The sequence below is a fragment of the Perissodus microlepis genome, chromosome 20 (assembly GCF_051167445.1).
Source record: "Perissodus microlepis isolate ML-2025 ecotype Zambia chromosome 20, ASM5116744v1, whole genome shotgun sequence".
Classification (NCBI taxonomy): Eukaryota; Metazoa; Chordata; class Actinopteri; order Cichliformes; family Cichlidae; genus Perissodus; species Perissodus microlepis.
Genome location: NC_140480.1, coordinates 25,901,875 through 25,916,593, shown reverse-complemented (window position 1 = coordinate 25,916,593; position 14,719 = coordinate 25,901,875). Strand labels below are relative to the sequence as shown.

The 14,719-nt window shown below is 40.1% G+C and overlaps 3 protein-coding genes across 4 annotated transcripts in view; all 3 read left to right on the top strand.

The window, feature by feature from the left end:
• The first annotated feature begins 269 nt into the window (after positions 1-269).
• guca1b (guanylate cyclase activator 1B) lies at positions 270-2,148 on the top strand. Its single transcript, XM_084917276.1, has 4 exons — positions 270-737; positions 1,156-1,305; positions 1,431-1,545; positions 1,780-2,148. Exons 1-4 carry the CDS (start codon positions 534-536, stop codon positions 1,902-1,904), a joined length of 594 nt encoding a protein of 197 aa, XP_084773402.1. The 5' UTR covers positions 270-533; the 3' UTR covers positions 1,905-2,148.
• Positions 2,149-2,467: 319 nt separating this feature from the next.
• Positions 2,468-14,719, top strand: part of oard1 (O-acyl-ADP-ribose deacylase 1) — a 39,434-nt gene continuing 27,182 nt past the window's right edge. Inside the window, exons 1-7 of one of the 2 annotated variants that reach the window (XM_084917275.1) lie at positions 2,485-2,577; positions 2,690-2,798; positions 2,908-3,064; positions 4,349-4,407; positions 4,525-4,637; positions 4,775-5,360; positions 6,653-6,717. In XM_084917275.1, coding sequence (XP_084773401.1) covers positions 2,754-2,798; positions 2,908-3,064; positions 4,349-4,407; positions 4,525-4,637; positions 4,775-4,922 — 522 coding nt within the window. In that variant the 5' untranslated portion in view covers positions 2,485-2,577; positions 2,690-2,753 and the 3' untranslated portion in view covers positions 4,923-5,360; positions 6,653-6,717. Of the gene's footprint in view, positions 2,799-2,907; positions 3,065-4,348; positions 4,408-4,524; positions 4,638-4,774; positions 5,361-6,652; positions 6,718-14,719 lie in introns of both variants that reach the window. The other variant, XM_084917274.1, reaches the window with a different exon arrangement.
• LOC146364647 (synaptotagmin-2-like) overlaps positions 6,508-14,719 on the top strand; it is a 69,367-nt gene continuing 61,155 nt past the window's right edge. The window contains exons 1-2 of the mRNA XM_084917264.1: positions 6,508-6,551; positions 6,653-6,717. The gene's annotated coding sequence lies outside the window, so the exon portion shown is untranslated. The remainder of the gene's footprint in view (positions 6,552-6,652; positions 6,718-14,719) is intronic.

Sequence of the window (14,719 nt, the reverse complement as noted above, 5' to 3'; positions counted from 1 at the left end):
TACCTTTGGCATTTTATACCTTAATGTAAATTTAAATCATATAATTAAATAATAATACATTTTAATTTGTGAAAATTGAATGAAATCAGAGATCCTTGAAACCCTTTTATGTCATTTTCCCCCACAACTTTCACACACAGTATTGTTTTTCTTCTAGTTTAGTATAGATACAAGCAGCAGCACAATCTTCTCATAATCTGGCTGTGGACTAATTGAATTTGACAAGTGTTCATTTCTAATCCTTTATCATGTGATCCATAGCAGTCTGTGTCTCATCCTCACTTTCAGTAGGGATTTGCCACAATTGAGAGCCGAATAACAATTCAGCTTCTATGGACTTTCATGCCATATTGGTCAATTTGGTTTTTGCTGATTTGCACAAACTTAGCTGCAGCCACTGGCTCTGTAACTGAGCATTTTTTTCATTTTGTAATGTAGGTGGAAGCTTAAAAAATGTAACCAGGTCAAACCAGGTTTGTGTAATGTAAGAGATAATATTTGTGATTTTCAGCAAGAATAAAAATATTACCAACATGGGTCAACGCCTGAGTGAAGAGAGTGACCAAGACAAGGAAATCGATGTGGCGGAGCTGCAGGAATGGTACAAAAAATTTGTTGTGGAATGCCCAAGTGGAACGCTGTTCATGCACGAGTTCAAGAGTTTTTTTGGCGTTACTCATAACAAGGAAGCCGCAGATTACATTGAAAACATGTTTCGAGCATTTGACAAAAACGGAGTAAGTACAAACTTCAGTTCTGTCTCATTTTAACATTGTTACCAAACTACACAGCAGGACAAGATATTAATACATATTTGTTGATTCGGAAGGTTGCTTGTGCTGTTTCAGCTGATGCCCATTATCATTTTATCATTTGAAGGTCAGAAAACTCCTTTGCAGCAATTTTGAGGGCTAACTTAATTTGTACAAGTAAGGAAAAATGTCATAAACGCTCATGTATCAGTTTCACTGAGAATACTTTTTGGGTTTTCAGGGTATACACAGCAAGAAAACTGGATGTTTCAGCTTAGCTCTAGGAATAATGGATAATTTTCCCTATTCTCTGACAGGTTAAAGTCCACACTGAAGTAAACATTTAGGTTCTTAGTCACATCCTTGTATTCCTTCACAACATTTGAACCTTGTGTGCACACAGGACAACACCATTGATTTCTTGGAGTATGTGGCAGCTTTGAACTTAGTCCTTCGGGGAAAACTGGAGCATAAACTTAAATGGACATTCAAAATGTATGACAAAGATGGAAGCGGGTGCATCGACAAAACAGAGCTTCTAGAAATTGTGGAGGTAATATTTACTATTTTAAAGTCTCCATGCGTTCTGCATAGTTGATATTATGCAGCTGAATTGACTGACTAATGAACTTTAGTCAGTGAAGGAGTCACTGTAACATCTTTTCCTGTAACTCTCAGTCTATTTATCGGCTGAAGAAAGCCTGCCATGGAGAGCTGGATGAAGAATGTAATCTGCTGACCCCAGACCAAGTGGTTGACCGGATATTTGAGCTGGTTGATGAAAATGGGGATGGTGAGTGTTTGCAATGGTTTCTAACGGCTTAAAATGTTCCATGGATGATTTAAAACGCCTGTGTCAGGCAGCTGTGGCATTGTGAAGCACTAATTGTAAAATTGTATGCGTATTCATTATTGCTTGTTTATATTAAAAGGATAGGTAGGTGCAAGCTTTACAGTGGTCATCTATCAGGAATGAAGAAATGTATACTAAGAATAACCCAAAGAATAACTGTCCTGCGTCACTTAGGGGAGCTCTCACTGGATGAGTTCATCGATGGAGCACGGAGGGACAAGTGGGTGATGAAGATGCTGCAGATGGATGTGAACCCCGGAGACTGGCTCAATGAGCGACGCCGTAGTGCGGACTTCTAGGGGGAAGCGCAGACCGTCAGTCTGTCATGCACAATCCTGATGTGTAACTATTCATATTGTGATTTTGTGTATATTGCAGTATATATGTATATAAAATAAAACACTGATACTGTCTGACTGCTAATGTGCTATATGCTGTTGTATCATATTTAGATACATGTCCACATCAGTGCTGAGATTTTCACAAGCTTTCATTTATTGCTGCGTATGATGATGTAGGTTTTGTTTGTCTGCCCTTGCTTTATTTTCTTATATGTAATAATATAAGCAAAAAAAAAAAGAGTTATCCAATAAACATATTAATAAATCACAATAAATGTGAAATGTGAATTTCTTAAAACATAAAACACCAAATAAATTTAGGAGACCACAGGAAGTAGACAACTTTTATTGATAGGCGTTGAATAAAAGACTTCTAAACACAAACATTAGTGTATAGTGTTAAAAATGGGGTTCTATTAAAGTATGCTTTGCAATTATTCTAATGAAAAAGTTAAATTATTCGTTTTGCATATTTATCTGACAAACCTTCACATTTCGAAGGCGTGATCGTTCACAAAGTCTCGCTATTTCTCGCGAGACGATATGTTACGTAGCAGCTTTTCATACTGCTCCAAACCAACTAACCTTCCGAGAACGGTGTTATATACTTAAGTTAAACAGCTTTCTGCAGGTAGCAGTTTGTAAATCATACAAGCGACTGTACTAGCGTACAGCGTACTGTGCAAACTAGCAAACATGTCTTCCAGCAGAAATTGAATGTCGATACTTCCGTGTGTTTGTAGTGTGTGTTCAAGATACTTAACAGCAAATCAAGTCGCCCTGCAAGTGCTTTACCCTCGCTTGCCAATGTCGTCCGAACCTCATATGTCGGCCAGCACCCACACAACTAAGGTAAACTTCAGTTTCTGGGGTTTCTCCGTCAAGACACCAGTGTTTACTGTATTTGTTATTCCGTCGTTATGCTTCACGACATTGTCTAATGCTGCCCCCTCCTGGTTAGCCTGAGTGGAGGCTGAGTTATGTCACCGGGGACCTGTTCTCCTGCCCTACGCGTGAAGCTCTGGCCCACTGCATCAGTGAGGACATCCGTATGGGGGCAGGCATAGCTGTGGAATTCAGAAAGAGGTTTCAAGGGGTGACTGAGTTAAAAGAGCAAAGTGAGTCAACGCTTTTATTAAAGATTCATCAGGGATGAAGATGTCTTGTGATCATTTTACCAGCATGGAGACAGTTTTTTTTTTCAAAAGGTTAAAAGCCTTTAACCTCCTCCTCACTCGCTTTCCTTTTGTAACAGGCTCGGTTAGGAGTTTTATCTACACTGTCTGAGAGTATCACATTGTATCAATTTTGTCTGACTCTGTGTACACATTAACCTATATTCTTCCACACACATTCACTCTTATAGAAAGTCAGGGTAGTATCGTATGACAAATGTGTAAATGTGACTTTGTATTTGTATCCTGCTGGGCTTGCCACTTACCAGCGTCATAATGGATGACTGACAGGTGCTTGTGTAACCTCCTAAAACTGAGCAAACACCCATCTGCACTTGACTGGATGAATTCTTTTGATAAACTGTCTCCTCACAAGTTACAAACTGGACTAACATGCTGACTCGTTTTGAAACGTTCTCTTATGTTTCAAAAATAACTTGCTGAACTTTGTTTCTGAGAACATTTGAAGTGAGGAATAGGTTGAATAATTTTGCCTTAACGTGTGAAAGTTTTGAGGAGTTTTCAGAGGCGACGTTGGACCTGATGCCTCTAATTTTGCATAAAGAAGCTTAGACCTCAACTTTATTCGCATGAATAGCAGCCAACTTGGTGCAGGGTCTCTCTAAACAACACGAAGATACTCGAATGCTTTGCAAGGCACTGACAGATCATGTGGACGCTTCAGTCTGGAAGCTTTATTTTTGGTTGTAAAAGGATATTAACAAAAGATTCAAACAGTGTCTCTGAATAGAAAGATAGCAGTACAGTCATACAATCACGGATGAGCTGTGATGGTGTAACACTGACTTGAAACGAACACGTGTTGCTCTTTTGTTTTTGTTTTTCCATATTAATTGTTAAAAATGGCACGTCAGATTCAAAAGGCCAAGAGTTCCCTCAACAGTTTTTCTCTAAAATGTTTGTGTCAAACAAGGCCTAGTATTACATCAAATGCCTTGGCAGATTAGAGGGAGGATGTGTTTGAACAGGATAGTGCCCAGACACTTTGTGCCACAGCAAATACACATGAGTTTTTGCTTTTGGATTTGTTTGGTTCTCAGGCTAGTAAACTTTTTGATAAACAACTCTACTTTCTAACTCTTTGTGTGTGTGTGTCCTCCAGTGTGTTAGTGTCTAGGGATTTATGAATCATTTTTTTTATCAAGCTTTGTTCTAATGTGGATATTATATTTCTTTTTGTCTTTCTATTCTTTATAATCCAAACAGAAAAAGTGACAGGACAGTGTGCCGTACTGAAAAGTGATGGACGCTTTGTCTACTATCTGGTACACATGTTGATTAAAATTCACTAGATGTACACTTTTAGACAAATCGAGAGATTTTATTCAAAAGCTGTTGTGGTTAGTGCAATGAAATGTTGTTTTTCTATTACTTTATTGTAGATCACAAAGAAAAAGGCAAGCCAGAAACCCACCTATGACAGCCTGAGACAGAGCCTGGAGGACATGAGGTCACATTGCCTGAAGAACCAAGTATCAAGAATATCGATGCCTCGGTTTGTATAATTTCTTTTCTCTTTTGTGACCCTTAATTGAGAGAAATAACAATAAACAAATTTATCTTAAAATCCACTAATTGTGGCATTTATTAAGTTGCTGTGGTGGTTAAATTCTTGATCTATTTCTCTGACAGTATCGGCTGTGGCCTGGATCGACTCAAGTGGACAAGCGTGTCAGAGATACTGGATCAGGTCTTCAAACACACAGACATCTCCATCACAGTTTACAGTCTTCCTCGGAAAGAAGAGACCACAGTGATGAAGGAAAACAGACGCAGATGATTCATGGAAATGTTGATTATTGAAATACTGATGTATATCAAGCCAAGGGGATTTTTTTGGAAACATGTCAAGTTGGAAACATGTTATTTTCTCTGTTAAATAAAATAAAGCTTTCTTTTTATAAAAGAACCCACATAAGCTCATATCCAACTAGTAGTGGTATTATTATAGAACCTTTTTGTAATGACTGTTGGGACTACTTCCAAAATATTTTAATCTGTGTTCATCACTAAATTAAGATGAACCCGAATGAACTCAGTTTAATATCTCATATGGTGTGTTTTATACCACGGGATTGAGTATAAAGCGTCAGTTATCTCTTTATCTCCCCCTTTCTTTCATTAAGCATTTACATTGTTGGTTGAGCAAACAGTGCCTTTCTCTGTGGTCATCATATAACTTCTGGAGTGCTCATCATGGCCACTGCAAATGCTCAAGGTATTGTATGCTTCTTTATTGATTTGCTGGGGTATTGTGCTTTAATGCAGCCGAGGAACAATGGACCAGATGTGAGTGAAAGAGAGCAGGGAATTTGACACCACAAAGTCAATCCTGCACATCCATTTTCTCCAGTATGGGAAAGCCTTTTAACGCATGATGAAATTCAAGTGGAAAGGGGAGAGGTAATGACATACATTTTCCATTCAAGATATTTTATTGCAATCTCTAAAGGGGGCTTCATCTAACTGTGCGATGATATTCACTTCAGGTGCTGGTAATTAACGCGAACGTCAGTAGTGGCGAGACTGCTTGAACAGTGTGCTGCCTGCTAGCCTCCCATTCTCCTTTGGGGCACTTTCAATAATTCATGAAGAAAAGGCATTAACCGCTGTGCACACTACGGATGGCTGCCCATTTCCTCCCATATATCCAGGCTGGCTGGGAGACTTTGGTATCACTGCAACCAGCCTCCTCTCTCTTCCTCCTCCTCCCTTCCCATCCCCCTTCCTGCCTGGGAATTAGACTCCACACTGCAGCAGAGCCACCTAGCTGTGCTGCAGTGAGCACAGGGAAATCTCCCTTCATCTGACCTGCTGTCACAGTCAACGTGCTGCCGGTGTTGGACGGTGCAGCGAAATCTGTTCTCACCCCACCTTATAGCCCCCTTGTCTCTTTGTTCCCATGCAACGTCTGCTTGTCCCACTGCAGTACACTGGCTCGCCTCCGCTGCTCTCCCTCATTCCCATTCCCCCCCACACACACGCACAAACACTGATAAACTCTCCCCATCCTCGTCCCTTTTTTTCTTGGCTCAATGCGTATGAAATTGCAGAGCTCAGCATTCTTTTCCACAGGCACTTAGGGAAAAAAAGGAAAGAAAAAAAAGAGAGATGAGCTGGGCGGGAGGGCTTCTGGTGCACCACATAACTGGCTCCCTTCCAATTAAAGAGGAGAGCTTATGTTATTGAAGAGCAGCTTAGCCAATCAGGAAGCAGTGCAGGCAAAGACAGCAGGAAAAAAAGCAGCAGAGCGGCTGAGCAAGAGAAAGAAAAAAAAAACTGCAGTGTGTGAGTGTGTGTAGTTTTTATCCCTCCCCTGAGCAGATCTTTATCAATTTGGGTACTCCAGTCTTGGGGTGCATTTGAATGGGAGTCTGTGTGTGTGTGTGTCAGAGTTTACAGAGTAAAGGTGTGTCTACACTGCTATGTTAGACTCCTGACTTATTCATTCTGAAATTGGAAATAAGAGAAAGTAAGAAGAGATTGATTATTTCTCTCTCTATCTCAAAGTGTCTGGGAATCTGCAGAGAAGGGGGAAGAACTCCGTGTCCAGGAGAGAGCAACCTGCACAAAAGGTAAGCAGCTGCATTCTCCTTCTGCAAGCATGCCTGATTATTTCACTTCTGAAGTTGTGTTCTGTGTTCACTGTTAGTGAGTGTACTTATTCTTTTCCTTGTTTTAGTTCTTCACACACAGTTCCCTTTTAAATGCATACATGGATCTCTGTTTGTTTCCATTTCTTTTTTGCATAATATTTGATGAAAACGGAGAAGGAGAGAGAAAGAGGGAGGGGGAGGTTAGTGTGGGACTCCCTGATGCTCCTAGGCAAGTTTCTGTGCACACGGTTCTCTAGTGCTGCAGTATCCCATTACATCCCTGTGCAGAGCTGCCTCAGCATCCAGACAGTGCCAGGATGAAGCAACCCAAACCAGCTGCCAGCTTCCCAAATTTGCTCTCACAGTTTTACCTCGTTTTCACCTATCCCGGTTTGGGATAAGTGAAGTTTTGCTACTTATATTGTGAATAGGTACACTATGATAAGCTTAGTGTGGTAAAAAGACTACGTCAGCCCATTATAATTTTATCCTGCACGCTCTCGTTGTGTACCCTGAGTGTCAGTGGGGTTGCTTAGATAACAGTTTGAATTGGCTCTGATAGTGTTTGAGACCGGCGATTAGTTTTTGTTTGGTTTATCCGGCGCTCTGGGACTTCCTCCAGTCTAAGCCTGCAGCAAAAGTAGGCTCTCTGATTGGCTGAACTGACTAAAGTGTACTAAAGAAACACAAAAAGATAGAGATAATATTATGAATTATTATTATTGTTAAAAATTAGCTCAAACAACAGAGGATAGTAAGTTGACGTACAGTTAAAAGGGTTATTCATAATTATATGTTTTTATATTAATGATTTCATTCTTTTATTTAAGAGAAATTGCAGTAATTTAGTATATCCTCCTTTCTGTTCTGTATATCTGACCTTGATCATTTCTGAATGAAGATGTGATGTTGTCCAGCAGTGGGCACTATGTGTTTTCTCTGCTGAAAATGTCTGTGAACACTGCTTGCTGCAGAGCAGGGAAAAATAATAGATGGACTTAACGTGTTGTGTGTGAGGATGCTGAAAATACTGGATGAGCATTTTTTTGTGTTTTCACATTAGTTAAAAGTGAAGCTCGTACCTTGTACTCTGATAGTAGCTATAAGCACGAGACATACATCTAAACCCGATCATAATGTAGATTTGTGTTTCAAGTTTTCAAGACTTTCTTATATACAGGGGTACAAAGAGGGTTGGGAAGAAAATGTAATCTGTTTCAGCACCATGGACAGTGCACATAGCAGGGACCTTTTGCAAGAGCTTCCTTTATAAAGTTTGAAGCAAACCAATGTTTAGTGAAGGCTAATGGGCATTCCTAATTATGTGTGGTTAGCTGATGTAATACCCTGCCTGGTTAAATTTTCTAAATTGTTATATGACGTTTGCAATGGCTGCGTGGCTTTGCTTCTTCATTATTCATACACCTCTCTTCTTCTAGAACACAGTTTACCTTAAGAAGAGCTGTGTTTTTGTGAAGGAACTGAAAAGTGGCTTCTTCACAGTTTCATTTTGAAAAGAAAATACACACACAAAAAGGAAAAAAAAAATGTTTTGGCCGGCCTTGTCTACCTGTATTATTGCTGTATGCTCTAGGTGGGAGTGTCAGCACTGAGATTTTGTTCAGCTTTCCTTCCATCAATCCGACTGCAGCAGCAAGATATTTCAAGCTTGACAAATGGGTTTTACATGGACTTATTGAGTGATCACCCAAAAATCCAAATGACAATGTTATTAAAAGAGAAACAACACATCGTTCCAGTTAACAGTGGCTAGCAATTAATTGTTTTCTACAAATTGCTTGCAAAAAAAAATGAAAATTACATGCAATGACTTTTCCTCATACGGCTCTGACACCTGCTGTGACACAGAGCTTTGTTTTATGAAGCGACCACAAAAGTGTCTCTGCAGGATGCTGCTGCCAGACTGTAAAACTCATTCAGGAAGTGATGATCAGAAACCTCTGCTCTTTAATGGGAAATAGATATGAACCCCCTCACCATTCCAAGAAGTAGACAGCATCTTGAAGATAAATGCAGAGTGTGGGAGATGGAGGAGGGTTAAGCTTTTGCTGTTAGAGGGAATGTAGATGGAATGAGTCACACCAAAAACATTTGCGGTCATATTCTTGTATTTATTTGTGTAAGCGCTTTGAAAGAGGTTTCTTGTTTCATAATCAAATTGCCTGCAAGGTTTATCTCGATAACTTTGTAAACACTGCATGTAAGTCATTAGCGTAACTGTTTCTAACAGTTGTGAAGTTTCTGGGGGAAGGGACCAGCTGCTGGGCTTGTCATTGCTCATCCTCCAAGCGTGACATCCTCTGTCCCATGCTGTGCGGCATGGGCGTTTAGTGTGCCCCTGTAAATGATGGTGGAGGCAACATAGCGGAGCAACAACGGCTGTCACTGTACATTTAGCAACAATCTCAAAACTGCCCATCTCAGGATAAGAAGAGGTGCTGTAAAAACTCACCAGGCTATTTTGTTTAGATTGTCCCAATGCAAATAGAGGATGCTGCAGATGTTTTAGCCGAGCAGTCTCTCTTGGGGATGCTATAATGACACCTTGATAAACACAGCAAGTGGTGCCAATGACATTGCGTGTATGTGTACTTGTACTGCTAATATAGAGATGTGAATTATAGATATTCTACTCCATTTGGAGAAAAAATGGAAGTCTGGAATAATGGGGTTAGAAGTAGGCTAAGATAACTCTCCAGGTAAAGGTTATTTGATGTATATATGTATTAGTCTTATAGATGTGCATGTCTATGTGCATGTGAGAAACAGAGGGTAGGGTAGTTTAAAAGAACAATATAAGAGACAGCAAGGGAAATATCGATTGCAGTCAACCATAAGAGTGTTGAGAGAAGCAGGCAGGAAAAGCACATAACGAATCTGAAGAGAAGAGATGAGGGAAGACAAATGATACAACCATTGGCCAGAGAGGGGTAGAGAGATAGAGTAAGAGATTGAGAGATTGTCAGAGGCAGAGCAAGAATGGAAGAGAGTGGGTGTGCATAGCAGAGCTACGAGCACTGCAGTACATTGCAGTGCCCAGCCCCCGCTGTGTTCTCTGTTCACCATCCGGTTCCATGCACTGAAAAGACCCCTGCAGCAGCAGCAGAGCGGCACAGCATAGAGGGCTGCCTGCTGGAGAACGGCAACCTGAGAAAATGCTGTTCACTCTTCGGTGTTCATTCTTGACGTCTGGTGATGCACGGATTTTTAAAAAGCGATGGAAACATGGTGAACGTGACAAAACAGCCAACCTGCTCCTGCTAGCGCATTGCCTTTTAGACAGAGGGAGTAGTCAATTCACAGTCAGTCCCTGGATTATGTAAGCATATAGCACATTCGCTTTGCTGGGTACTGACTAAATGATCCCACCTTCTCTGGCCATGTTTTCCTCATTAGGAACATCTGCCTCACTGTTTGTTTTTGTTCAAGAGCTAGCATCTTTGCAAACAGAGGAGAGCAATTTATTTAAATGCAAGTATAGGGAAGCAAGCCAGATAAAACTTTAAATATCTGGAGTTTGCATACCTTTGGCTTCATATTTGTTCGATGAAGGCATGTGTGGCAGATATGAAGTAACAGTCCCACAAACAACTTCCAAGACCTTCACTTGATGTGGGCTCAAAAACAAAAACCCAAAACAAAACACTCCTTAGTCAGTTTAATGTCAGGCAGAGTACATTATGCATAAATAACTTAAACTGTAGCCTCACACTTCAGTTCTGTAGGATTAATTATTCAGCTTTTGGCCAGGCATGTAATACTCTCTCACTGTCACTCTCAAACACATGCACGTGCACACATGCAAACACATGCATGCAAATGTAAAATGAATCTTAATCATGTGAAAAGCTCTAGGAAACGAAAGAGAAGCTTGTTTCTGCTTCCATAAACAGTTGCAACGTTTCCATCCCACTGCCTGCCTGGGGGGTGGTTGGCTGGAGTGTGAGAGCTTCCCCCATTCTACGCTTTCTGGTTTCCATCTACTTTGCTGATGTGGCTGATTGAGATTGCGTAGTGTGGACTCTTTCTGCTTCCTGTGACACAACGTGATTGTGCTCAGGAGTGGTTGAGTCAATTACACCTTGCCAGACAGGTGTTTGAGCTGTTAAGTGTGTTTCCTCGCCACATCAGACTGTTTGCTTCTGATTTGCACTGAAAAATCAGCACTAGGCTTTGGAAATGACACAATATAAATATGAGCTTCTTGTGAGTCACACTGCAACTAAAGATAGTAATACAACTCGCAATCATTATAAATGTACCCATTAACATCAGATGCTTACTCTCTTTCTGGATTGAAACATTTCTTTCATGAGGCCATCTGGTACAAAAAATCAAAACAGTGGTTTAGAAATCGATTGTTCAACCTACTTATGTTTCACACATTTAATCATTTCAGCTTTTAATATGAAGTCGGACAAAGGGAAGAGAAAACTGTTTCTGTCCTGTCTAAAGTGTCTATATTCGCAGAAGGAAAATGTTGTCTTTGACTAGGGAGCGTTGAGAACGTAGTCTTGAAGAGAAAAAGAGAGAAACACTCATTTGTGGGTTGGTTGTGACAGAGACAGAGAGTGGGAGAAAGCAGTGGAGTATTGTAGTGTGGGTGAGCTGCAGTAGGGATTTGGAGTGCTGCATTGAGCTGCATAATTAATGTTAAGAGGGTGGAGCTAAAGGCAGAGATAACGTCCCATGAAGAGCAAGTCGGCGTAACACTGCCGATACAGAAATAGCCCCTTTTGTATAGGTGGAGTCACTCTTTAAGAGGCACAGACAGACCAGTATGGAAGTGATATCCTGATGGAAAACCAAGTGGGCACACTCAGTCTTTTAGTCCAGCTCCATGTCCCTGTCTCATCTGCTCCCCTGGCCCTCAAAGCCAATCATTCTTCACTGAGCTGCGTCCCACAGCCAAATGTCTCAATGCTGGCTGCACTGCTCTGTTAATCATCCAATTTGTAGAAAAACACCTTCCTATATGACACATCTGGTGTAGCTCTTATCTTCTCTGTTTGAATGGGACACTGAGGAAGGAGGAGGAGTTGCTTTAATTTCCATATTAAGTCATCATCTTTACAGATTCTGTGTTGTGGGCTTTTTTCTTTTTAACATGGTGAGATTGTGTTGACATTTTTTCAGAAAACCTGCTGTTTTTAGCCTCATTGTATTCAGAGACATCCTCTATTCTTCTCTCCGTAGTTTTATTTTTAAACACAGCTTCCCTGCATTAGAATCATCTGCCTGTTCAACCATTTAATCACTTCACATAGACACGGGACCTTCATTTACATTAATGTACATGCAATATGAAGGTTTGCTAGGTACTTATAGACTGAATGAATGTCTGTGGAGGCATACATTTAATGCATTCTAAAGTCTGTGAACATATTGTGCATATGACTGTAGAATCTGTAGGAAGGGAAATATTTTTTATGGCAGAAATCTTCTGGTTTATAATGTTGTTCTCTTGTAGTTGCATGAATATAAATCAGCCAACTACTACTACTCTTTGGGGGGTACGAAAGAGGGATTGTATTTGCTAAAATACTTTGCCTTTTGTATCCTTTTGTTTTCTTTTATGTGTGCAACCAGCAGATGAACACAGGAGTCATGGCCTGGATATCTGTAGGTTATACCAGAAACCATAAAAAGCTGACTGTTGGCCCCAAGGGCTAAGTAAGCACACTGCTCAATGGATTCCCAGATTGAATAACCTCAGGCTTTGACATGTATAAATACGTTAGTCTTGGGTGCTGTCAGAGTTTAGGAACCTGTTTAGATTCACTCTATTCAGGAGGCTGTTTATTGACCAGATCTATATCACACTCTGCTTGCACCCAAACCTCAACATCACTGCAGATATTCTGAGTTCTTGGCAACTATTCTGCTGAAGATTTCCCAGCCGTTATGGCCTCACTGCTTTAAAGTAAATCTTTACAGTCTTGTGAAATAAATATGAAAGTGTCCTCTGTATTGCCCATATGTTGTATTTTATATCCTTTTATGTTGTATTTTATATCCTTTTTGATTTTCTGCTCATAATAGTGACACTCTTTTTTGAAGTGCGCCTGCTAAAAGCTGCTCTGGAGATCGGTCCTTGTCAAGAGGGTTAAGGGATTGCACAGAGGCATTTGAAATGCATCCCCTGGGCTTCAGGCCTCTCTATATACATTTAGGAAGCTGGTACTAACAACAGTTTCATTCTAGAGTCAGAAAATAACACTAAAATTACAACCCTGACAATATGTGGTGCAAGTGCAGCCTTTGAATTGAAATTAATTCAATTGAGCTTTGAATAGAGAAACCAGAGAAAGGTACAAGACTATTCACATCACTGCAATAACAGTTTTGCTTTGGAGCCATGATTTGATCTGCCCAAATAATGACAGTGGACATTATAAATGTCTGTCAACAGTTGTCTTTATGGTAACACACCCCCAGGGTCTTTGTGTGTTTAAAATACAGTTTTAAGGGCTTTGTGTGTATTTTCATCTATATTTTTTCATTTGAGTCTACTCCAAAAGGCATTTGGCAGCACAATCTGAAGTTTTTCTCTCTTTTTTTTTTGCTCCTCAGAGAAACAACACAAAGCCTCATTAAATATATTTTTCTGGCCCCTGAAATCTTAGAAATGAAGAGACATTTTCTGTTTTCCTTCCCCCTCCATTCCCACGGGGTTTTGCAGTGGGAGAGCCGAGTTGCCATTTCTCAGTGTTGCCAAGTGAAGATCTGCCCATCTGACATGCAGAATGCTCGGAGCGGTGCAAACATCAACAGAAAACCTTAAAAAAAGATTTTTTTGTTCCTCTTTAAAATAATCCCAAGCTTTGAAATTCTACCGAGTCTGAAATGTCTTGAAATGAATTTAGACCGCAGGCTGCTGTGAAGAGTTTTAGAATTTTGTTGTTCCATGTAACCTGCAAGGTTGTGTGATCTGTTTGTTTACAAATCAGGTGTACAAGAATTTGTGTTTTTCATTAGAGGAATACTGAAATATAATCAGTCAGAGAGAGAAAGAAGGAAAGAGAATATTTTAGCTGCGTGAGTAGGTGCTCAGCATGAGAGCTGCTTCTTTCTCTTTGAGGCCAGTATGCAGGCGAAGGACACAGAATACAGAATCAAAAATCCATGTGCGTATTGCTACGCATACCTATTGGTTAGAGTAGGCGATAAGAAAGAATAATACGCTTAAAAAATGAAAGCAAGAACATGTTTTACTCGTCATGTTATCATGCGTATTTTACATGAATATATGCATTTTAATTTCTGTACAGCATACATTTGCCATTATATAATTTATAGATGATCACTGTGTATCAAAAGAAAACAATACAGAATGTATTGTACTATGAAAATATAATCAATACCCACACACGTTGATCCCACACACCTTCAGTAATATTGAGGTCCAGATTCTGGGAAGGTCAGTCCATGACTGTACCTTCTATGCAGGCAGGCTTTTACTGTATTAGCAGCGGTGTGTTTGGGATCAATGCCATGCTGAAAAATGAAGCCGTTACCATGCCAACACTTTTCCAGATGTAATGATAAGTGGATCAAAATGTGAATGTACTTTTCTGCAATTATTGTTTGATCAATTTTTGAGCCCCAAACCATGACAGAGCCTCCACCGTGTTTCACAGATAGCTGTAGACACTCATCGTTATCCCTCTTTCCCGATCTCCTCTGTACATTGATGATGATTTAAACATTTTACATTTAGATTCATCACTCCATAAGACATGTTATGACTGATATTAAGACCAGTCCCTGTGTTGTTTGGCATACTTCCATCTCTCTCCCCCCTATTTCGCTTTCTTAAGAATGGCATCTTCACAGCCACCCTTCCATTGAGAACATTTCTGATTACGTTTGCGTAATCAGATAATAACTTTGCTTTGCAACAGGCTGCTAGTAACGAAGGTGCATACAAACATGCAGGCATTTTATGTGTACACAAAAC